The sequence below is a fragment of the Dreissena polymorpha genome, chromosome 6 (genome assembly GCF_020536995.1).
Source record: "Dreissena polymorpha isolate Duluth1 chromosome 6, UMN_Dpol_1.0, whole genome shotgun sequence".
Taxonomy (NCBI): Eukaryota; Metazoa; Mollusca; class Bivalvia; order Myida; family Dreissenidae; genus Dreissena; species Dreissena polymorpha.
In genome coordinates, this window is record NC_068360.1 from 80,196,786 (window position 1) to 80,220,792 (window position 24,007).

A 24,007-nucleotide genomic window follows, 5' to 3' on the forward strand; every position below is an offset into this window, starting at 1 on the left:
CTCTTTTGATGATTCCAACCAGAGGTCACCAAAAAGGAAACGTTCAAGGTCATATTCGAGGTAACCAGACAGAAATCAAACAGTGGTAAAAGATTCAGAGACAGTACTTCTTCAGATAGAAAAGATTTTTCTGGATCTTGTGAAAGAGACTCAAAACTCATGGACAGAAACACTAAAATCAGAGATAGATCTTATTCAAGGTCAAAGAGTAAATCACCTACATGTTTAGCCAGAAATAGGTCACCTGTGCGAAGAACAAGGTCACATGTTCAGAGAAAAAGGTCGCCTGTTCAAAGAAATAGGTTGCCTGTTCAAAGAAATAGGTCACCTGTTCAAAGAGATAGGTCACCTGTTCAAAGAAATAGGTTGCCTGTTCAAAGAAATAGCTCACCTGTTCAAAGAGATAGGTCACCTGTTCAAAGAGATAGGTCACCTGTTCAAAGAAATAGTTTGCCTGTTCAAAGAAATAGGTTGCCTGTTCAAAGAAATAGGTTGCCTGTTCAAAGAAATAGGTCACCTGTTCAAAGAGATAGGTCACCTGTTCAAAGAAATAGGTTGCCTGTTCAAAGAAATAGGTCACCTGTTCAAAGAGATAGGTCACCTGTTCAAAGAGATAGGTCACCTGTTCAAAGAAATAGGTCGCCTGTTCAAAGAAATAGGTCACCTGTTCAAAGAGATAGGTCACCTGTTAAAAGAACTAGGTCACCTGTTCAAAGAGATAGGTCACCTGTTCAAAGAGATAGGTCGCGTGTTCAAAGAAATAGGTTGCCTGTTCAAAGAAATAGGTCACCTGTTCAAAGAGATAGGTCACCTGTTCAAATAAATAGGTTGCCTATTCAAAGAAATAGGTCACCTGTTCAAAGAGATAGGTCACCTGTTCAAAGAGATAGGTCACCTGTTCAAAGAAATAGGTCACCTGTTCAAAGAAAAAGGTCACCTGTTCAAAAAGATAGGTCACCTGTTCAAAGAACTAGGTCACCTGTTCAAAGAGATAGGTCACCTGTTCAAAGAGATAGGTTGCCTATTCAAAGAAATAGGTCACCTGTTCAAAGAAATAGGTCACCTGTTCAAAGAACTAGGTCACCTGTTCAAAGAGATAGGTCACCTGTTCAAAGAGATAGGTTGCCTGTTCAAAGAGATAGGTCACCTGTTCAAAGAAATAGGTCGCTTGTTCAAAGAACTAGGTCACCTATTCAAAGAAATAGGTCACTTGTTCAAAGAAATAGGTCGCCTGTTCAAAGAAATAGGTCACTTGTTCAAAGAAATAGGTCACCTGTTCAAAGAAATAGGTTGCCTGTTCAAAGAAATAGGTCACCTGTTCAAAGAGATAGGTCACCTGTTCAAAGAAATAGGTTGCCTGTTCAAAGAAATAGGTCACCTGTTCAAAGAGATAGGTCACCTGTTCAAAGAAATAAGTCGCCTGTTCAAAGAAATAGGTCACCAGCTTAGAATGACAGGACAAAGTCAATAATACAGAAAGGTCGTGAGTCAAATGAAGATCAGGTGTGGAGAAAAAATAATGAAAATGGGTATAGTGGGAGACATAAAGACAGAGAGTTGCAGTATGACGTTTTTGAAATGTAAACAAAATCTGAAAAAATATATTAGCATATGGCTATCATTATTTTCATCATCAAGGATGATAATGAATTTAATTTTATTTTTTGAAAGTCCATTTTAAGTTTAAAGATATATATCATAGTATTAATTTGTTGCTGGTATTATTTAGTCTGCAAAAGTCAATCAAGGATTAAAATTCGGCCTAAAATTGATTAATATTGACAAGAGACTCAGGGTTTCACATTCATGTCAAATTTTAGGGGTCCCTAGGACTCAAGTTAATAATTTTCAGGGGTCCTGTCAATAAAAAATGGGATCCCAATAAATATGCTGGCTGTGTCAAAGTCAATTATTTAAAAGTATAGTAATTGATTATTTACGTAAACAATAGCCGAGATTTAATGCAGACCTACATGTATACATTTAAAGATTGTATTTTTTTTTATAGTTTACTCTTGCTTGTCAGATAACAAGCTATCGTAACCTCAGTAAGCTTTTCTCTCATAGCAACATAAATAGCTCACATTTACGCAATGTAATCTCAATTCGGGACTTTGCACCTAGTAACAGCGGATGGGCGACAACTCGTACATCCTAGAAAATTACGTACATGTACTGCAGTTGTCTTTCAGAGTTTCTTGTTGATATAATGAGAACCAATATGTCAAAATGATTGTGCGTCACATTGGACACAAATAAACACATATGACGGGTCCTTACTAGCATTTTATGCGTATTTGACGCAGAATATGGCGTCACGTAAAATCCTGGAGACTTCATTAAGAATAAAAAAATGCAAGAAAAGCACATGTTTATGTGATGGCAAAGATCAGCCTGAGTCATTCTTGTACATTTATACTTTAAAATGTATATTTTTACCCATGGATTAACCCTTTCCAGCCCAGATGGGGAGTTAAAATGCCTATATGCAACCCACATAAAACAAGAACAGTCTGCGAGTTACTTGCAGGTTGTTCAAGTTTTATGCTGTTTGCTTCTCATCAGTATCTTATGGTTAAAAATGGAGCAATTTAAACTTGAATCTATAAAGAAATCTTTTTAATTTATCTTGATTTTATAGGCAACAACAAGGGGTCAAAATGCTAAACTAGCAGAAAAGGGGTAAACTCGAAGCTCTAATAAAGCCTTCAAACATGCTGTATATGGCTGTTAACCCTTTACCAACTATATACGTATTTTGAGGTGTTTGTAGTCCCTTACAAATTAAAATTTTATTAAATACATTTTTACTGGGTTCAATGTTTAAAGGTTTCATTTCCAACCCTTGGAAACTGATGAGCAGCAAACAGTATAAAGCCTGAACAGACTGCGAGTTACTCGCAGGCTGTGCAAGTTACCCGCAGGCTGTTCTGGTTTAATGCTGTTTGCACATAACCATTTTCACTTTGCTTCTATTAAAGTGGGAAAGGGTTTGACATGACACTTTGCTTCCATTTACAGACGAAGGACAGACAGGGAGAGGATTTGCGCACTGGGAGCCCCTGAAGTCTGGGGCAGATCCCCATCACCACAACACTCAGAGTAAGGTCAACAACTCATATGATCAAGTAAACAGAATTTTTGGCCATTTTGATATACTGTTGAATATATTTGTTGGCTTGAACTTTTGTGGTTTTTACTTTTTCAATGAAAAAATTGTAATTTTCTGAATTTTTGATTTTTGCAAAAAAAATATTGAAATTAGTGTTGGTCATTTTCGAATGTGTTATTCTCAAATTCATGGATCAATCAATCCACGAAATTAGCAAAAATTAATGTCTCTGTAACTCAAAGCATTATATTGAAACTGCAATTGAGTAATGGGTGTGGTATAATTTATTAACTGTTGGAATACTATATATTGTTTTATTTAAGTTGACAAACTTTTTCGTGAATTCATACAAACTTGTTTTTATGTTTGTATTAGATTTATGGATCATTTAAATGTGTTGTTATACCCCCATTACCATTGGTAATGGGGGTTATATTGGAGTCACTTTGTCGGTCGGTCGGTCTGTCTGTCTGTCCCAAAATTTCATCCGATCTCCACCAAACTTGGTCACAAGTTGTATCTAGATGATGTATAGGTCAAGTTTGAATATGGGTCATGCCGGGTCAAAAACTAGGTCTCTTAGTGTGTTTTAAACCGAAAGTTTGTCCGGACCATAACTATGTCATACGTTAGATTTTAAAATAACTTGGTACATTTGTTCACCATCATGGGACGGTGTGTCGTGTGAAAAAAGTATGTTGATATTTCCAAGGTAAAGGTCACACTTGGAGTTCAAAGGTCAAATGCTTGTCCGGGCCATAACTTTGTCATTTATTGTGAGATTTTAAAATCCTTTGGCACATTTGTTCACCATCATTGGACGGTGTGTTGCGCGAAAGAATTACGTTGATATCTCCAAGCTCAAGGACACACTAAGTTCAAAAGTGAAAAATGGCCATAAATGAGATTGTCCGGGCCATAACTATGTCATTCATTGTGAGATTTTAAAATGACTCTGTACATTAATTTTGTTCACAGTCATTGGAAGGCGTGTCGTGCGAAAGAATTCAAGAGTTCAACGGTCAAAATGGCCATAAATGATAATGGCATAATAATTCTTAAAAATCACCATAAATTAGATTCTCTTGTTTTGTGAAGACAGCATGCAAAATAGTCTGTGTCAATGTGGCACGTGGGGGTATATGTCACGTCTGTGACAAAGCTCTAGTTATGTCTATATCCCTTTCCCACCAGAGGCAAAGTGAAAATTGCTATTAGTGTTTTTCCCAGAAGGGAAAAGGGGCATGGCGCATTACTTTAAAAAAGGGGCATTTTAACGCGCAGTTTAGGTAAAAAGGGCAAACATGTTACATGACTTAGTGGTTTAGAGAGAAACATATACACATAAACATATAAACAAGCACATTTAAAAGTAATTGGTGTATTTAAATTTCTTTAATTAATATTAATACATTTACCTTGCTATGTCTCCATTAAAGTAGCATGCTGTTGCAGTAAACTGTATAGAATGACAAACATAATAAAGCAATATATGCATATGAATCTGATTATACACAGATCCACTAACACATAAATGAAACCATGTTCGTCTTATCCCATTTTCTAACGATAATCTTGTCAGAAGTTTTTCCAGTAAAATGAGTAAACTTAACGCTAACAATTTGCAAACACTTGTTTCCGTGAAATACATCAAATGAACAAATTACTGATAAATATGTTGTTTTTGTGTTTAACGATTAATGCATCGTTCTTAAGCACGTGCATTTCATTTATCCCTTCTAAATGTGTGATCTCCATCGTAAAATTGCCATTTTTGCCGAGAGTCACAATTTATTAGCAGTATTGTCCGCCATCTTGTTAAAATGAAAACCGACAGGTGTGCATAGAAACGTAAACTTGTATAATATGTCCGCCTATTAATAAGATAAGAAAACGTTATAGTAATTCTGTCAATAATTAATTATCTAAATTTAAGATAAATGTTTTGATGATATTGTATTATGCATGAAAAGCACATTTCCACGCGAATCTTGGTTTCAATAGAAGTCTCAGAAGTAACTGTCCATGATTTTATTGTGGACTAGTATGCATACATTACCATGCCACTGAAATTATCGATAAATATTTACATGGGGTTATTCACGCATGACTAATTCATAACCAAGCGAATCTTCGCGGCCTTGGGGCCATACTCTGACACTAGTCGGCAAGGTTGTTTGGAAAAAGGGCTATTATGCCTTTTTATATGTTATCAATAAGGGTGCGAAAAACAGCGGGTGCTTATGTCATGAAAAGGCAAGGCGGCTGCCTTTGAAAAGGGCAGCGTGGGGATAATTGACTTTGAAAGGGGCAGTGTGGCGAAACAAAACAAGGGCATGGCATTTCGCCACGCTAAAACGGCCTGGGAAAAACACTAGCTATGTGCCTGTGAGTACATGTAACTCGCAGTCTGTGTAGGTTTTATGCTGTTTGCTGCTCATCAGTATCTAAGGGTTGGAATTGAAACCTTTAAAACTTGAATCTAGTAAGAAAGGTCTAAAATTAATTATAACTTTTAAGGGACTACAGATGCGTGAAAAAACGTATCTAAGTTGTTAAGGGATAATTTGAAGGAACATAAAGTTGAAATCTTTTTGTAAACTTAATATAATGGAAATAACCATTCTAAATTGTTTTCTTTGTAGAGTCTACGTGTGCATATGATGGCTGTGTGGAAGGTCATGTGTTTTACATTCTATTTCAAACAGATCGGACGATTCAGAAGACACTGATGAAAGTGAGGATGCCTCGGGGACAGATTCCAGCTCAGAAGGTAATTGTTATATCAGGAGTTATTGCCCTTTGTTGTTTTTGTATGATGTCCCTTGAGGTTCTCTTATATGAGGTTCCATGCATAAAAACCATTACCATAGACCCTTTCTCAAATAAAGAGTTATTACCGTTTGTTTTTTATGCTCCCCCAAAATTTATTTTGAGGGGAGCATATAGTCGCCGCTTGGTCTGTCCGTCCGTGCACAATTTTTGTCCGGGCTATTTCTCAGCAACTAAAGACAGGAATTCAATGAAACTTTATGGGAAGCTTCACTACCAAGAGGAGATGTGCATATTATCAGCGGGTTTTGGTCAGATGATTATTCACAGAGTTATGGCCCTTTGAAATTTTCCATTTACTGTACATGTACATATAGTGCAATTCTTGTCCGGGCTATTTCTCAGCAACTAATGACCGGAATTCAAAGAAATTTTATGGGAAGCTTCACTACCAAGAGGACAAGACGAAATGTGCATATTATCAGCGGGTTTTGGTCAGATGATTTTTCACAGAGTTATGGCCCTTTGAAATTTTCTATAAAAAAAATTCTTGTCCCCCCAACTACTGTGCCCTCAAAACGTTTCCTTTTATCTGAATATACAGTGCAATATTGTGACAAAAACAACCTTTGGGGAGCATTACCCATCTCCGAAGGTTTCTTGTTTTTTAATGGTGTAACTTTTCAGAGCTTTATCTCAGATTCTATACAGGATTTAAACATGAACCTTTATGGGGAGAATTACAATTTATAAAAGCAATAACACTTCACTCTGTTATTTTGCATTTATTGCCCTGTTCATCCATCTGCAACCATGAATAAACACATTTTTTTCTGTGGGGAATATCAATTCCACAAATTTCTTTTTTAGCTCATCAATTTTTTGAAGAAAAAAAGTATGTAATTCTGACTGGCATTTTGACAGAATTATGTGTCCTTTTTATACTTAGAAAATTGAAAATTTGGTTAAGTTTTGTGTTTTGGTCCACTTTACTCCTAAAGTATCATAGATATTGCTTTCATACTTGGAACACTCGCAAACTAGCATAAGGGGACACTACAGGACAAGTTGAGTAACTCTGGTTGTCATTTTGACGGAATAATGGCCCTTTTTGACTTAGTAACTTTCAATATATGGTTAAATTTTGTGTTTAGATCCACTTTACTTTTAAAGTATCAAGGCTATTGCTTTCAAACTTCAAATACTTTCATGCTATCATGAGGGTACTGTACTGGCAAGTTGAATTTTAGCTTGACCTTTGAATGACCTTGACTCTCAAGGTAAAATTATTGAATTTGCTTCTTTATTTATGATCTGATTTGATTGATACTTTGACCAAACAACTCTTACCTGACAAACCACAATAGACTCCTCCCAAACCATCCCCCACACCCCACCCCTGAATCCCCCCCAAGTTTTTTTTTTTTGAAAGATCATCTAATAAATAACAAAACCCTCACACTATACCCCCCCCCCCCAACACCCCCTCCAAACCCCTCCAATTTGTTTTTGAAACATGGTTAAAAAACACAAATATTTATTTGTATTATTTTATTTTTCGAAATACCGTCAACCGTCCCACCCAAGAATACCCCCCCCCCCAAAAAAAAAAACAATTTGGAAGATAATATAATAAATGACCACACCCCCACACTATACAACCCTCTCCATCCCACCCCTTCCTCCTTTGTGATTGAAGTATTGAGATAGGTCCCTTCACCTTTAAAACGACAAAAAGATGAGCGGTCTGCACCCGCAAGGTGGTGCTCTTGTTATAAAAAAGGCGTCACTTATGGGTTCCTTTGGGTGGCAGTATCATTTTGAAACTGTTGTCCTGACAAGTCTGTGCAATAACTGCAAATAAAGAAAGATCTATATTAAAAAAGCAGTGGGCAGTGTCCTGTTTCTATTTGCGCCCCTCTTTCCTCCCTCTGCTGTCACTATGGACTGGGCAACACAAAACAATGTAAAAAATATTTGTATTGTATATATTTTTTGTAAGTAAATGTTAAATGAAAATTATGTGCTTAAAACATTTATTACGATTGTAAGAATACGAAACTCGTATTTAGTAAATTCATGGTTTTACTTTCCATGCCATCCTTTTTTAACAGCGCCCTGTACCTTTTTGATCCTGAATCTTTCCCGACTAAGCTGAGATGTTTTTGTTTGCCCCTCTGATGTAAGCCGCATGTAGCAGTCCCACAGTAGGGCTATGAGTGTCAGGATATGAAAGTCAAAAACTTCCTGTCTAAGCCATAACTTTGCCATATTTTGATGGCTGTTTAAATTACTAGCCACAATTATGTATCATCAAAAGATGACATGACATGTCACTTTTAACAATAAGCATTGGGCTTTCAATGCTTTCAAGCTAAAATATATTAGGTTTAAACTAAATCATTGTATTTTTAGCTCACGTGAGCACAACATGCTCATGGTGAGCTTTTGTGATCGCCTTTTGTCCGTCATGTGTCGTCCGTCTTCAACATTTTGCCTTGTGAACACTCTAGAGGCCACATTTATTGTCTGATCTTCATGAAATTTGGTCAGAATATTTGTTCCATTGATACCTCGACTGAGTTCGAAACTGGGTCGTGCTGGGTCAAAAACGAGGTCACTAGGTAAAAAAAAGAAAAACCTTGTGAAAACTGTAGAAGTCACATTTGATGCCCAATCTTCATGTAACTTTGTCAAAATGTTTGTCTAAATGATATGCTGGTTGAGTTCAAAAATGGTTCCGGTCCGTTGAAAAACATGGCCCCCAGGGGGCGGGGCAGTATTCCTTATATGGCTATAGAGAAACCTTGTGAACACTCTAGAAGTCACAATTTTTGCCAAATCATCATGAAACTTTATCAAAAGATTGGTTTCATTGATATCTCGGATGAGTTCGAAAATGGTCCAGATCGGTGAAAAACATGGCCGCCAGGGGCGGGGCAGTTTTCCTTATATGGCTATAGTAAAACCTTGTTAACATTCTAGAGGCCAATTGGCCAATTGGCCAGAAGATTGGTCTGTATGATATCTTAGATGAGTTCGAAAATGGTTAAGTTTGCTTGGAAAACATGGCTGCCAAGGGGCGGGGCATGTTTCCTTATATGGCTATATATGGCTATAGTAAAACCTTAACTCTAGAAGCCACATTTATTGTCCAATCTTCATGAAATTTGGTCAGAAGATTGGTCTCAATGATATCTTGAATGAGTTCGAAAATAGTTACGTTTTCTTGAAAAACATGGTTGCCAAGGGGCGGGGCATTTTTCCTTATATGGCTATATATGGCTATAGTAAAATCTTGTTAACACTCTAGAGGCAACATTTATTGTCGGATCTTCATGAAACTTTGTCAGAAGATTCATCCCAATAATATCTTGGACAAGTTAAAAAATGATGCCGGTTGGTTGAAAAACATGGCCGCCAGGGGGCAGGGCATTTGTCCTAATATGTCTATAGTTAAACCTTTGTTAACACTCTAGAGGCCACATTTATTTTCCGATCTTCATGAAACTTGATTTGTCCTAATGATATCTTCAATGAGTTTGAAAATGGTTTTGGTTGCTTAAAAAATATGGCCACCAGGGGGCGGGGCATATTTCCTAATATGGCTATATATCATGCTTTAGTAAAACCTTGTAAACACTCTAGAGGCCACATTTATTGTCCGATCATCATGAAACTTAATCAGATGATTTGTCCCAATGATATCTTGGATTATTTCGAAAATGGTTCCGGTTGGTGGAAAAACATAACCGCCAAGAGGGCGTGGCATTTTTCCTTATATAGCTATAGTTTAACCTTGTTAACACTCTAGAAGCCATATTTATCGTACGATCATCATGAAACTTTGTCAGAAGTTTTGTCCCAATGATATTTTGGACAAGTTCGAAAATGGTTCAAGTTGCTTGAAAAACATGGCCACCAGTGGGCGGGGCATTTTTCCTTATATGGACTTATGGGATCATGAAACTTTATCAGTATATTTGTTTAAATGATATCTTGTATGTGTATGAAAATGGTTCTGGTCTGTTGCCAGGGTGTTCACTATTCATGAAAGTTGGTAAGAACATTTTGTTCTAATGACATCTTGGGCTGCACAGAACAGGTCAGTTCCTTTGAATCTCAGGTGAGCGACTTTGGGCCTTTCAGGCCCTATTGTTTCTTATAAACACAGCAAATAATCATACATTTGTTCTGTGCTCTGTGAAATGGGGGTTTAATGCATGTGCGTAAAGTGTTGTCTGAGATTAGCCTGTGCATTCCACACTGGTTAATCAGGGACCACACCTTTCACTTTTATGATATTTTTCTCAAGAAAGTCTTTGCTTAAAAAAAATCAGGTGGAAAGTGTCGATGGTGATAAGCCTGTGCAGACTGCACAGGGTAATCTGGGACAACACTTGATACACATGCATAAGACCCCATTTTTACAGAGCGTGGCTAATTTCTTTAATGAGATACATGATATTGTGGACATCAATTGTTGTGCTTTTCAATTCTTTCCTAATTCAGTCATTCTTTTTGGTACTTAAAATTAATAGAAGAACGAAGAAAAAAGAAAAAGAATAAGTCTTCAAAGAAAAAGAAGCACAAAAAGCACAGCAAAAAGGGGTCAGTATTGTCTGAGGTATTAATACACTGTGTTTATACATTTATACATGTTACATCACCAATTATAGTGAAGTGTATTACAGATTCATTAAAGAAGAAAAAGGATAGTTTGTGACCCCTCCCACCCTTTTTTTAAGGCAGCGTATAGAAGTCACACTGTCAATCTGTACTTTTTGGCAAATATGGAATCGTAATTGTGTGAGTGAGATATGAACCTGCAAATAGATTAGCGCAATTTACAAATTAAATATGTTTATAAGCTGGCCCACTAGTCTGTTCTTCTTATTTTTTTATTAAAATTGTATCATCTTAATTTTGCCTTTGCATATGGAAGTGTGTCCCTCAATTGAAAATTAAATAATGCATGATCATTTCATTAAATTTTGAGTAAAAGTTAAATGTTTTGGTTCAGCACTAGTATCATTTTACTGTAGAATTGTTTTCATCAAACAGAAAAAAGTCCAAGCACATGTCTTAGAAGCGAAAGCAAAAAAAGAAGGTTGAGGAGTCTGAAACAGGGAGCGAAGATTCGGAGGTCCAAGAAGACCAGTGGGTGGAGGTGGTGAAAAGTAAGGGATTGATAAGACCACCCTCTGGGAAAATGGGGCTTAATGCGTAAAGTGTAGTCTCTGATGAGTCTTTGCAGTCTGCAGTCCTTTAGACAAAAAATTATATTCTATTAATACTGAAAGTGTCGTCCCTGATGAGCCTGTGTGGACTGCACAGTCTAATCTTGGAAGCAACTTTACACACATGCATTAAGTCTGCAAAGTCTAATCTTGGAAGCAACTTTACACACATGCATTAAGTCTGCACAGTCTAATCTTGGAAGCAACTTTACACACATGCATTAAGTCCTACTGCACAGTCTAATCTTGGAAGCAACTTTACACACATGCATTAAGTCTGCACAGTCTAATCTTGGAAGCAACTTTACACACATGCATAAAGTCTGCACAGTCTAATCTTGGAAGCAACTTTACACACATGCATTAAGTCCTACTGCACAGTCTAATCTTGGAAGCAACTTTACACACATGCATTAAGTCTGCACAGTCTAATCTCGGAAGCAAGTTTACACACATGCATTAAGTCCTACTGCACAGTCTAATCATTGAAGCAACTTTACACACATGCATTAAGTCTGCACAGTCTAATCTTGGAAGCAACTTTACACACATGCATTAAGTCCTACTGCACAGTCTAATCTCGGAAGCAACTTTACACACATGCATTAAGTCTGCACTGTCTAATCTTGTAAGCAACTTTACACACATGCATTAAGTCTGCACAGTCTAATCTTGGAAGCAACTTTACACACATGTATTAAGTCCTACTGCACAGTCTAATCTCGGAAGCAACTTTACACACATGCATTAAGTCTGCACAGTCTAATCTTGTAAGCAACTTTACACACATGCATTAAGTCCTACTGCACAGTCTAATCTCGGAAGCAACTTTACACACATGTATTAAGTCCTACTGCACAGTTTAATCTCGGAAGCAACTTTACACACATACATTAAGTCTGCACAGTCTAATCTTGGAAACAACTTTACACACATGCATTAAGTCCTACTGCACAGTCTAATCTCGGAAGCAACTTTACACACATGCATTAAGTCTGCACAGTCTAATCTTGGAAGCAACTTTACACACATGCATTAAGTCTTCACTGTCTAATCTTGGAAGCAACTTTACACACATGCATCAAGTCCTACTGCACAGTCTAATCTCGGAAGCAACTTTACACACATGCATTAAGTCTGCACAGTCTAATGTTGGAAGCAACTTTACACACATGCATTAAGTCTGCACAGTCTAATCTTGGAAGCAACTTTACACACATGCATTTAGTCCTACTGCACAGTCTAATCTCGGAAGCAACTTTACACACATTCTGCAGAGTCTAATCTTGGAAGCAACTTTACACACATGCATTAAGTCTGCACAGTCTAATCTTGGAAGCAACTTTACACACATGCATTAAGTCCTACTGCACAGTCTAATCTCGGAAGCAACTTTACACACATGTATTAAGTCCTACTGCACAGTCTAATCTTGGAAGCAACTTTACACACATGCATTAAGTCTGCACTGTCTAATCTTGGAAGCAACTTTACACACATGCATTAAGTCCTACTGCACAGTCTAATCTCGGAAGCAACTTTACACACATACATTAAGTCTGCACAGTCTAACCTTGGAAGCAACTTTACACACATGCATTAAGTCTGCACAGTCTAATCTTGGAAGCAACTTTACACACATGCATTAAGCCCTACTGGACAGTCTTATCTTGGAAGCAACTTTACACACATGCATTAAGTCTGCACAGTCTAATCTTGGAAGCAACTTTACACACATGCATTAAGTCCTACTGCACAGTCTAATCTCGGAAGCAACTTTACACACAGACATTAAGTCTGCACAGTCTAATCTTGGAAGCAACTTTACACACATGCTTTAAGTCTGCACAGTCTAATCTTGGAAGCAACTTTACACACATGCATTAAGTCCTACTGCACAGTCTAATCTTGGAAGCAACTTTACACACATGCATTAAGTCTGCACAGTCTAATATTGGAAGCAACTTTACACACATGCATTAAGTCCTACTGCACAGTCTAATCTCGGAAGCAACTTTACACACAGACATTAAGTCTGCACAGTCTAATCTTGGAAGCAACTTTACACACATGCTTTAAGTCTGCACAGTCTAATCTTGGAAGCAACTTTACACACATGCATTAAGTCCTACTGCACAGTCTAATCTTGGAAGCAACTTTACACACATGCATTAAGTCTGCACAGTCTAATATTGGAAGCAACTTTACACACATGCATTAAGTCCTACTGCACAGTCTAATCTCGGAAGCAACTTTACACACAGACATTAAGTCTGCACAGTCTAATCTTGGAAGCAACTTTACACACATGCTTTAGGTCTGCACAGTCTAATCTTGGAAGCAACTTTACACACATGCATTAAGTCCTACTGCACAGTCTAATCTTGGAAGCAACTTTACACACATGCATTAAGTCTGCACAGTCTAATCTTGGAAGCAACTTTACACACATGCATTAAGTCTGCACAGTCTAATCTTGGAAGCAATTTTACACACATGCATTAAGTCCTACTGCACAGTCTAATCTCGGAAGCAACTTTACACACATGCATTAAGTCCTACTGCACAGTCTAATCTCGGAAGCAACTTTACACACATGCATTAAGTCTGCACAGTCTAATCTTGGAAGCAACTTTACACACATGCATTAAGTCTGCACAGTCTAATCTTGGAAGCAACTTTACACACATGCATTAAGTCCTACAGCACAGTCTAATCTTGTAAGCAACTTTACACACATGCATTAAGTCCTACTGCACAGTCTAATATTGTAAGCAACTTTACACACATGCATTAAGTCTGCACAGTCTAATCTCGGAAGCAACTTTACACACATGCATTAAGTCCTTCTGCACTGTCTAATCTTGTAAGCAACTTTACACACATGCATTAAGTCTGCACAGTCTAATCTTGTTAGCAACTTTACACACATGCATTAAGTCTGCACTGTCTAATCTCGGAAGCAACTTTACACACATGCATAAAGTCCTACTGCACAGTCTAATCTTGTAAGCAACTTTACACACATGCATAAAGTCCTACTGCACAGTCTAATCTTGTAAGCAACTTTACACACATGCATTAAGTCTGCACAGTCTAATCTCGGAAGCAACTTTACACACATGCATTAAGCCCTACTGGACAGTCTAATCTCGGAAGCAACTTTACACACATGCATTAAGTCCTACTGCACAGTCTAATCTTGTAAGCAATTTTACACACATGCATAAAGTCCTACTGCACAGTCTAATCTCGGAAGCAACTTTACACACATGCATAAAGTCCTACTGCACAGTCTAATCTCGGAAGCAACTTTACACACATGCATTAAGTCCTACTGCACAGTATAATCTCGGAAGCAACTTTACACACATGCATTAAGTCCTTCTGCACTGTCTAATCTTGTAAGCAACTTTACACACATGCATTAAGTCTGCACTGTCTAATCTTGTAAGCAACTTTACACACATGCATTAAGTCTGCATAGTCTAATCTTGTAAGCAACTTTACACACATGCATTAAGTCTGCACAGTCTAATCTCGGAAGCAACTTTACACATATGCATTAAGTCCTTCTGCACTGTCTAATCATGGAAGCAACTTTACACACATGCATTAAGACTGCATAGTCTAATCTTGGAAGCAACTTTACACACATGCATTAAGTCTGCACAGTCTAATCTTGGAAGCAACTTTACACACATGCATTAAGTCCTATTGCACAGTCTAATCTTGTAAGCAATTTTACACACATGCATTAAGTCCTACTGCACAGTCTAATCTCGGAAGCAACTTTACACACATGCATTAAGTCCTACTGCACAGTCTAATCTCGGAAGCAACTTTACACACATGCATTAAGTCGGCACAGTCTTATCTTGGAAGCAATTTTACACACAACATTAAGCCCAACTGCACAGTCTAATCTTGAAAGCAACTTTACACACATGCATTAAGTCCTACTGCACAGTCTAATCTTGAAAGCAACTTTACACACATGCATTAAGTCCTACTGCACAGTTTAATCTCGGAAGCAACTTTACACACATTCTGCAGAGTCTAATCTTGGAAGCAACTTTACACACATGCATTAAGTCTGCACAGTCTAATCTTGGAAGCAATTTTACACACATGCATTAAGTCCTACTGCACAGTCTAATCTCGGAAGCAACTTTACACACATGCATAAAGTCCTACTGCACAGTCTTATCTCGGAAGCAACTTTACACACATGCATTAAGTCTGCACAGTCTAATCTTGGAAGCAACGTTACACACATGCATTAAGTCCTACTGCACAGTCTAATCTCGGAAGCAACTTTACACACATGCATTAAGTCCTACTGCATAGTCTAATCTTGAAAGCAACTTTACACACATGCATTGAGTCCTACTGCACAGTCTATTCTTGAAAGCAACTTTACACACATGCATTAAGTCCTACTGCACAGTCTAATCTCGGAAGCAACTTTACACACATGCATTAAGTCTGCACAGTCTAATCTTGGAAGCAATTTTACACACATGCATTAAGTCCTACTGCACAGTCTAATCTCGGAAGCAACTTTACACACATGCATAAAGTCCTACTGCAAAGTCTAATCTTGAAAGCAACTTTACACACATGCATTAAGTCTGCACAGTCTAATCTTGGAAGCAACTTTACACACATGCATTAAGTCCTACTGCACAGTCTAATCTCGGAAGCAACTTTACACACATGCATTAAGTCTGCACAGTCTAATCTTGGAAGCAACTTTACACACATGCATTTAGTCCTACTGCATAGTCTAATCTTGGAAGCAACTTTACACACATGCATTAAGTCTGCACAGTCTAATCTTGGAAGCAACTTTACACACACGCATTAAGTCCTACTGCACAGTCTTATCTCGGAAGCAACTTTACACACATGCATGAAGTCCTACTGCACAGTCTAATCTTGGAAGCAACTTTACACACATGCATTAAGTCTGCACAGTCTAATCTCGGAAGCAACTTTACACACATGCATTAAGTCTGCACAGTCTAATCTTGGAAGCAACTTTACACACATGCATTAAGTCCTACTGCACAGTCTAATCTCGGAAGCAACTTTACACACATGCATTAAGTCTGCACAGTCTAATGTTGGAAGCAACTTTACACACATGCATTAAGTCCTACTGCACAGTCTAATCTTGGAAGCAACTTTACACACATGCATTAAGTCCTACTGCACAGTCTAATCTCGGAAGCAACTTTACACACATGCATTAAGTCTGCACAGTCTAATCTTGGAAGCAACTTTTTACACATGCTTTAAGTCTGCACAGTCTAATCTTGGAAGCAACTTTACACACATGCATTAAGTCTTCACTGTCTAATCTTGGAAGCAACTTTTCACACATGCATTAAGACTGCATAGTCTAATCTTGGAAGCAACTTTACACACATGCATTAAGTCTGCACAGTCTAATCTTGGAAGCAACTTTACACACATGCATTAAGTCCTATTGCACAGTCTAATCTTGTAAGCAATTTTACACACATGCATTAAGTCCTACTGCACAGTCTAATCTCGGAAGCAACTTTACACACATGCATTAAGTCCTACTGCACAGTCTAATCTCGGAAGCAACTTTACACACATGCATTAAGTCGGCACAGTCTAATCTTGGAAGCAATTTTACACACAACATTAAGCCCAACTGCACAGTCTAATCTTGAAAGCAACTTTACACACATGCATTAAGTCTTCACTGTCTAATCTTGGAAGCAACTTTTCACACATGCATTAAGACTGCATAGTCTAATCTTGGAAGCAACTTTACACACATGCATTAAGTCTGCACAGTCTAATCTTGGAAGCAACTTTACACACATGCATTAAGTCCTATTGCACAGTCTAATCTTGTAAGCAATTTTACACACATGCATTAAGTCCTACTGCACAGTCTAATCTCGGAAGCAACTTTACACACATGCATTAAGTCCTACTGCACAGTCTAATCTCGGAAGCAACTTTACACACATGCATTAAGTCGGCACAGTCTAATCTTGGAAGCAATTTTACACACAACATTAAGCCCAACTGCACAGTCTAATCTTGAAAGCAACTTTACACACATGCATTAAGTCCTACTGCACAGTCTAATCTTGAAAGCAACTTTACACACATGCATTAAGTCCTACTGCACAGTTTAATCTCGGAAGCAACTTTACACACATTCTGCAGAGTCTAATCTTGGAAGCAACTTTACACACATGCATTAAGTATGCACAGTCTAATCTTGGAAGCAATTTTACACACATGCATTAAGTCCTACTGCACAGTCTAATCTCGGAAGCAACTTTACACACATGCATTAAGTCCTACTGCACAGTCTAATCTCGGAAGCAACTTTACACACATGCATTAAGTCCTACTGCATAGTCTAATCTTGAAAGCAACTTTACACACATGCATTGAGTCCTACTGCACAGTCTATTCTTGAAAGCAACTTTACACACATGCATTAAGTCCTACTGCACAGTCTAATCTCGGAAGCAACTTTACACACATGCATTAAGTCTGCACAGTCTAATCTTGGAAGCAATTTTACACACATGCATTAAGTCCTACTGCACAGTCTAATCTCGGAAGCAACTTTACACACATGCATTAAGTCCTACTGCATAGTCTAATCTTGAAAGCAACTTTACACACATGCATTGAGTCCTACTGCACAGTCTATTCTTGAAAGCAACTTTACACACATGCATTAAGTCCTACTGCACAGTCTAATCTCGGAAGCAACTTTACACACATGCATTAAGTCTGCACAGTCTAATCTTGGAAGCAATTTTACACACATGCATTAAGTCCTACTGCACAGTCTAATCTCGGAAGCAACTTTACACACATGCATAAAGTCCTACTGCAAAGTCTAATCTTGAAAGCAACTTTACACACATGCATTAAGTCTGCACAGTCTAATCTTGGAAGCAACTTTACACACATGCATTAAGTCCTACTGCACAGTCTAATCTCGGAAGCAACTTTACACACATGCATTAAGTCTGCACAGTCTAATCTTGGAAGCAACTTTACACACATGCATTTAGTCCTACTGCATAGTCTAATGTTGGAAGCAACTTTACACACATGCATTAAGTCTGCACAGTCTAATCTTGGAAGCAACTTTACACACACGCATTAAGTCCTACTGCACAGTCTTATCTCGGAAGCAACTTTACACACATGCATGAAGTCCTACTGCACAGTCTAATCTTGGAAGCAACTTTACACACATGCATTAAGTCTGCACAGTCTAATCTCGGAAGCAACTTTACACACATGCATTAAGTCTGCAAAGTCTAATCTTGGAAGCAACTTTACACACATGCATTAAGTCCTACTGCACAGTCTAATCTCGGAAGCAACTTTACACACATGCATTAAGTCTGCACAGTCTAATGTTGGAAGCAACTTTACACACATGCATTAAGTCCTACTGCACAGTCTAATCTTGGAAGCAACTTTACACACATGCATTAAGTCCTACTGCACAGTCTAATCTCGGAAGCAACTTTACACACATGCATTAAGTCTGCACAGTCTAATCTTGGAAGCAACTTTTTACACATGCTTTAAGTCTGCACAGTCTAATCTTGGAAGCAACTTTACACACATGCATTAAGTCTTCACTGTCTAATCTTGGAAGCAACTTTACACACATGCATTAAGTCCTACTGCATAGTCTTATCTTGGAAGCAACTTTACACACATGCATTAAGTCTGCACAGTCTAATCTTGGAAGCAACTGTACACACATGCTTTAAGTCCTACTGCACAGTCTAATCTTGGAAGCAACTTTACACACATTTATTAAGTCTGCACAGTCTAATCTCGGAAGCAACTTTACACACATGCATTAAGTCCTACTGCACAGTCTAATCTCGGAAGCAACTTTACACACATGTATTAAGTCCTACTGCACAGTCTAATCTTGGAAGCAACTTTACACACATGCATTAAGTCTGCACTGTCTAATCTTGGAAGCAACTTTACACACATGCATTAAGTCCTACTGCACAGTCTAATCTTGGAAGCAACTTTACACACATGCATTAAGTCTGCACAGTCTAATCTCGGAAGCACCTTTACACACATGCATTAAGTCTGCACAGTCTAATCTTGGAAGCAACTTTACACACATGCATTAAGTCCTACTGCACAGTCTAATCTTGGAAGCACCTTTACACACATGCATTAAGTCTGCACAGTCTAATCTTGGAAGCAACTTTACACACATGCATTAAGTCCTACTGCACAGTCTTATCTCGGAAGCAACTTTACACACATGCATTAAGTCTGCACAGTCTAATCTTGGAAGCAACTTTACACACATGCATTAAGTCCTACTGCACAGTCTAATCATGGAAGCAACTTTACACACATGCATTAAGTCTGCACAGTCTAATCTTGGAAGCAACTTTACACACATGCATTAAGTCCTACTGCACAGTCTAATCTTGGAAGCAACTTTACACACATGCATTAAGTCTGCACAGTCTAATCTTGGAAGCAACTTTACACACATGCATTAAGTCCTACTGCACAGTCTAATCTCGGAAGCAACTTTACACACATGCATTAAGTCTGCCAATCTAATCTTGGAAGCAACTTTACACACATGCATTAAGTCCTACTGCATAGTCTAATCTTGAAAGCAACTTTACACACATGCATTAAGTCTGCACAGTCTAATCTTGGAAGCAACTTTACACACATGCATTAAGTCTGCACAGTCTAATCTTGGAAGCAACTTTACACACATGCATAAAGTCCTACTGCACAGTCTAATCTTGGAAGCAACTTATCACACATGCATTAAGTCTGCACAGTCTAATCTTGGAAGCAACTTTACACACATGCATTAAGTCCTACTGCACAGTTCCAGTTTTTAACATTAAAAAGAATAAATCAATATGGTAAGAACATTTTATCAACAATCTTTGAATTAAACTACCTCAAAAAGGTGCATTTTTCATGTCAAAATCCACTAGATATATAAATAATTTCGGTAATTAACATAAAATATTGAATGATCAATTGTTATGCCCCTGGTAGGGTGGCATATAGCAGTTGAACTGTCCGTCAGTATGTCAGTCAGTCCGTCCGAAAATAACTTTAACATTGGCCATAACTTTTTCACTATTGAAGATAGCAACTTGATATTTGGCATGCATGTGTATCTCATGGAGCTGAACATTTTGAGTGGTGAAAGGTAAAGGTCAAGGTCATCCTTAAAGGTCAAATGTCAAATATATGGCGTCTGTCCATCCGAAAACTTTAACATTGGCCATTACTTTTTCAATATTGAAGAAAGGGACTTGATATTTGGCATGCATGTGTATCTCATGAAGCTGCACATTTTGAGTGGTGGAAGTTCAAGGTCAAGGTCATCCTTCAAGGTAAAAGGTCAAACAAATAAATTTCAAAGTGGCGTTCTCATGAAGCTGCACAATTTGAGTGGTGGAAGTTCAAGGTCAAGGTCATTTTTCAAAGTCAAGGTCATCCTTCAAGGTCAAAGGTGAAAAAATATTCAAAGCGGCGTTATCATGAGGCTGCACATTTTGAGTGGTGGAAGTTCAAGGTCAAGGTCATTCTTCAAGGTCAAGGTCATCCTTCAAGGTCAAAGGTAAAAAAAATAACAATTCAAAGCGGCATTCTCATGAAACTGCATATTTTATGTGGTGGAAGTCCAAGGTCAAGGTCATCCTTCAAGGTCAAAGGTCAAAAAAAATTGTTCAAAGCGGCCCAATAGGGAGCATTGTGTTTCTGACGAACACATCTCTTGTTATTTCTGCTTTTATTTGTACCTTTATTTTGCACACTCGGCCATTAAAATTTATATACATTTGGTAACTTCTTGTATGTAATGAAATGATCATATTTTAAGTCAGTAATAATTTAAGAAAATAATCGTACTATTATCATGTGTTTATGCCTCAGCATATTAATGTACCAGCTATTATTATAGAGATTGTCCTGTCAATCCGTCCATCTTTATCTGGACGAATTTTTCTTTTTAAACTAGATTTTAACATTTAATCTACTATCATCATAGCTTTCAATTTTTCAATTTCTGGATACCAATACACTAAAACCCATATAACCTAAATTCCGCTATACATGTTTTAGAATACTATTCGAAAGTCTCCTTTATTGTGTAGGTTATATGCAGGGACTATAACGTTGTATATTTACTTTATAACATGTTTATATTTATATGTATGATATATTTAATTATATATATATGTGTATATGTATGTATATGTATATGTTTGTGAATGTATGTGTATATCTATATATAATATACATTTCCGCTCTATTAAATGCAAATGTTGTACAATCTTTAAGCATGTTATTGTAAGAATCGTTTACCACTCGATTATATGCTTACATGTTATGCCAACCAATTGTGCACACACCATTGTTTTGCATGGATTGTAATATATATGTGTCAGGGGCCGGAGGCCTATATCACAAATAAACAAACTTGAATAACTTGAAAACTAATTTTTACTTATGACTTGTCAATATTCACTGATGTTGCTTTTACCTGGACATTTTGGACAGAATTGGGGCATGTGTGCTCATTGAACTCGTCTATTTGTAGAACCCGAAGTCCCAATACAGCAGATGGCAGCAAACTTTGATGACGACGTGGAAGATGAGTTTGGTACAAAGCCTTTTGTTCCTACTGCACCTGGATTGACCCAGAAAGAGTAGGTGGCCTTGGACCTCATTGTTGTCCTAAACTTAAACAATGATTGTAGATTGTGGTGATATTTGACCTTGTGTCTGTTCTGTATTAAACATTTGCCGTGAAATTGTTGACTTTTGATCTCTTGCTTGTCCTGCACTGAGACATTGACTTGAACAGCATGATAACCTTTGACCTCTTGTGTGTGGTGTACTGAATAATTGACATGAAAATTGTTGGTTACCTTAAATCCTTTCACCTGTACTTGATAATTGACAAATACTTTTTTTTTCATAGCCATGTATATTTATTTAAGTAAGTATATATATATTTTTTTTTAATCCAGCAATAATTGTTCAAATGACATAACACTAACATTTTCACAATTAAAAGTAAATTGACGCTAAATATCACAACACACAGGTATAATTACTTATTCCCAAAATAGTGAAACAAAAAGGCCTAGACCATAATAAACCTATTGCTACTGTATAATTTTTTTGTAAATTCCATTTTTTATTTCCTTCGTAAACATAATACACCTAGCATATAACATAATACATAATATGTCAAAAATACACCCAATTAGTATGTTTGTTTCACAATGTATTACTATAAAATGGTACATAGCCTTTTTGAAGACTATGATTGGTGTAGATAAAGCATGTGTATTTTGCCTATTACATATTACTGGAAATACATACATTGAGCAAAATGTTTCACAAAGTTTTTTATATTACTTGTGATACATAGCATTTATGAAGACAATAGTTGGTGTGAAATGAATATGTTTGAATTAGTAAATTGACTAATACTTGACTTGACAATATCTTTGTGATCTGTGATGACTTGCCATACTGGATTGGCATAATGTTTATGTACTGTCTGCCACCAACCACGCATGGATCTGTTGCAGATTCGGCCAAGCGCTGTTGCCTGGTGAAGGTGCGGCAATGGCGGCCTACATTGCAGAAGGCAAACGTATCCCCCGCAGAGGAGAGATCGGTCTCAGGCCTGACGAGATTACGCAATACGAGGACCAGGGATTCATGATGAGCGGTAGCAGGTATGGAAGTTATTTTGGAAATAAATTGATCCAATTTAAAAGGATGGGAGAATCCACTTTGCGAAAATGCATAAAGCCCAATTGCAGGGACGAAGATAACCTCAAAACATTGGGGAGGCGGTCCAGTTTCTGTACTGGGAACATAAAGGGGTTCGTTTGAGAGGGCTGTCCTCTCCCGTGGTTACGAAAAAATTTACAATTACAATTAATATGGTGCGTTTTGGGGGAACTTTCATGTTGATATAAATGCAGTTAATTTTTTATTTTCAAAAACTCGTGCTGATTAAAACATAAAATAAAGTAAATGTTTATGTATTTTAATGACGAGAAAACTGTAATAAATAGCCACATGAAAATACACAACAACCAATCCAATATGACATGATTAGTAAAGAATATATCCACATTTCGAGCACTATTAAAATAGTGAATCGGGATGAATAAATATTATTAAATTAAGTTAAATAAACAAAAATTAAGACATAGTTCATTTTTGAAAGTCCCAAGAACAATATTCACGCCAAATTATTTGTTGATTGAAAACACAATTTATCATGCACTGTTCGCGTACCGTAAATTTACGAATATTATACGCACTTTTTTATCTGCCGATGTTTTCTTCAAGTAGGGGGTGCGTATAATATACGAGTTTAGAGCAGAACAAAAATTTTCCTGTGCAAATTTTCAACTTAATCGTTGGTATTCCCTTTGCAGCAGCCATTTTGAACTACACCATTACATCAAAGGGGTGCAACATGTCTCGCGCTGTTGTTCCCCATTTGAGACATTTGCGAAAATTTTGAGAATGTGGCTCAATAAAAATCTTATTTGCGAAAATCTAGTTAAATTTCATTGAAACCATCCGCCATTTATATCGGACTGGTTTTCTATATTTGTCTCTTTGTTTTAATGAAAGTGTTCGAAATTCGAACAGTAAACGAAACCTGGTCTGTACCCGATTATGAGACATCGCTTGACCTTATTGTTATTGAAGTGCGCATGGTAGCTGGCCAATCAACATTGAGCTCGCTTACACATGAAATGACATTGTCGGATGAAACGTGGGAACGGGAGGAGCTATCGGA

The 24,007-nt window shown here is 37.4% G+C and overlaps 1 protein-coding gene across 5 annotated transcripts in view; it reads left to right on the top strand.

Moving 5' to 3' along the window:
• Positions 1–228: 228 nt before the first annotated feature.
• Positions 229–24,007, top strand: part of LOC127833986 (NKAP family protein CG6066-like) — a 40,414-nt gene continuing 16,635 nt past the window's right edge. Inside the window, exons 1-9 of one of the 5 annotated variants that reach the window (XM_052359528.1) lie at positions 229–323; positions 618–680; positions 1,374–1,580; positions 3,022–3,102; positions 5,821–5,885; positions 10,426–10,495; positions 10,949–11,064; positions 21,770–21,878; positions 22,773–22,922. In XM_052359528.1, the coding sequence (XP_052215488.1) occupies positions 21,793–21,878; positions 22,773–22,922 (236 nt within the window). In that variant the 5' untranslated portion in view covers positions 229–323; positions 618–680; positions 1,374–1,580; ... (3 more) ...; positions 10,949–11,064; positions 21,770–21,792. The other 4 variants (XR_008027711.1, XR_008027712.1, XR_008027710.1 and 1 more) reach the window with 4 other exon arrangements.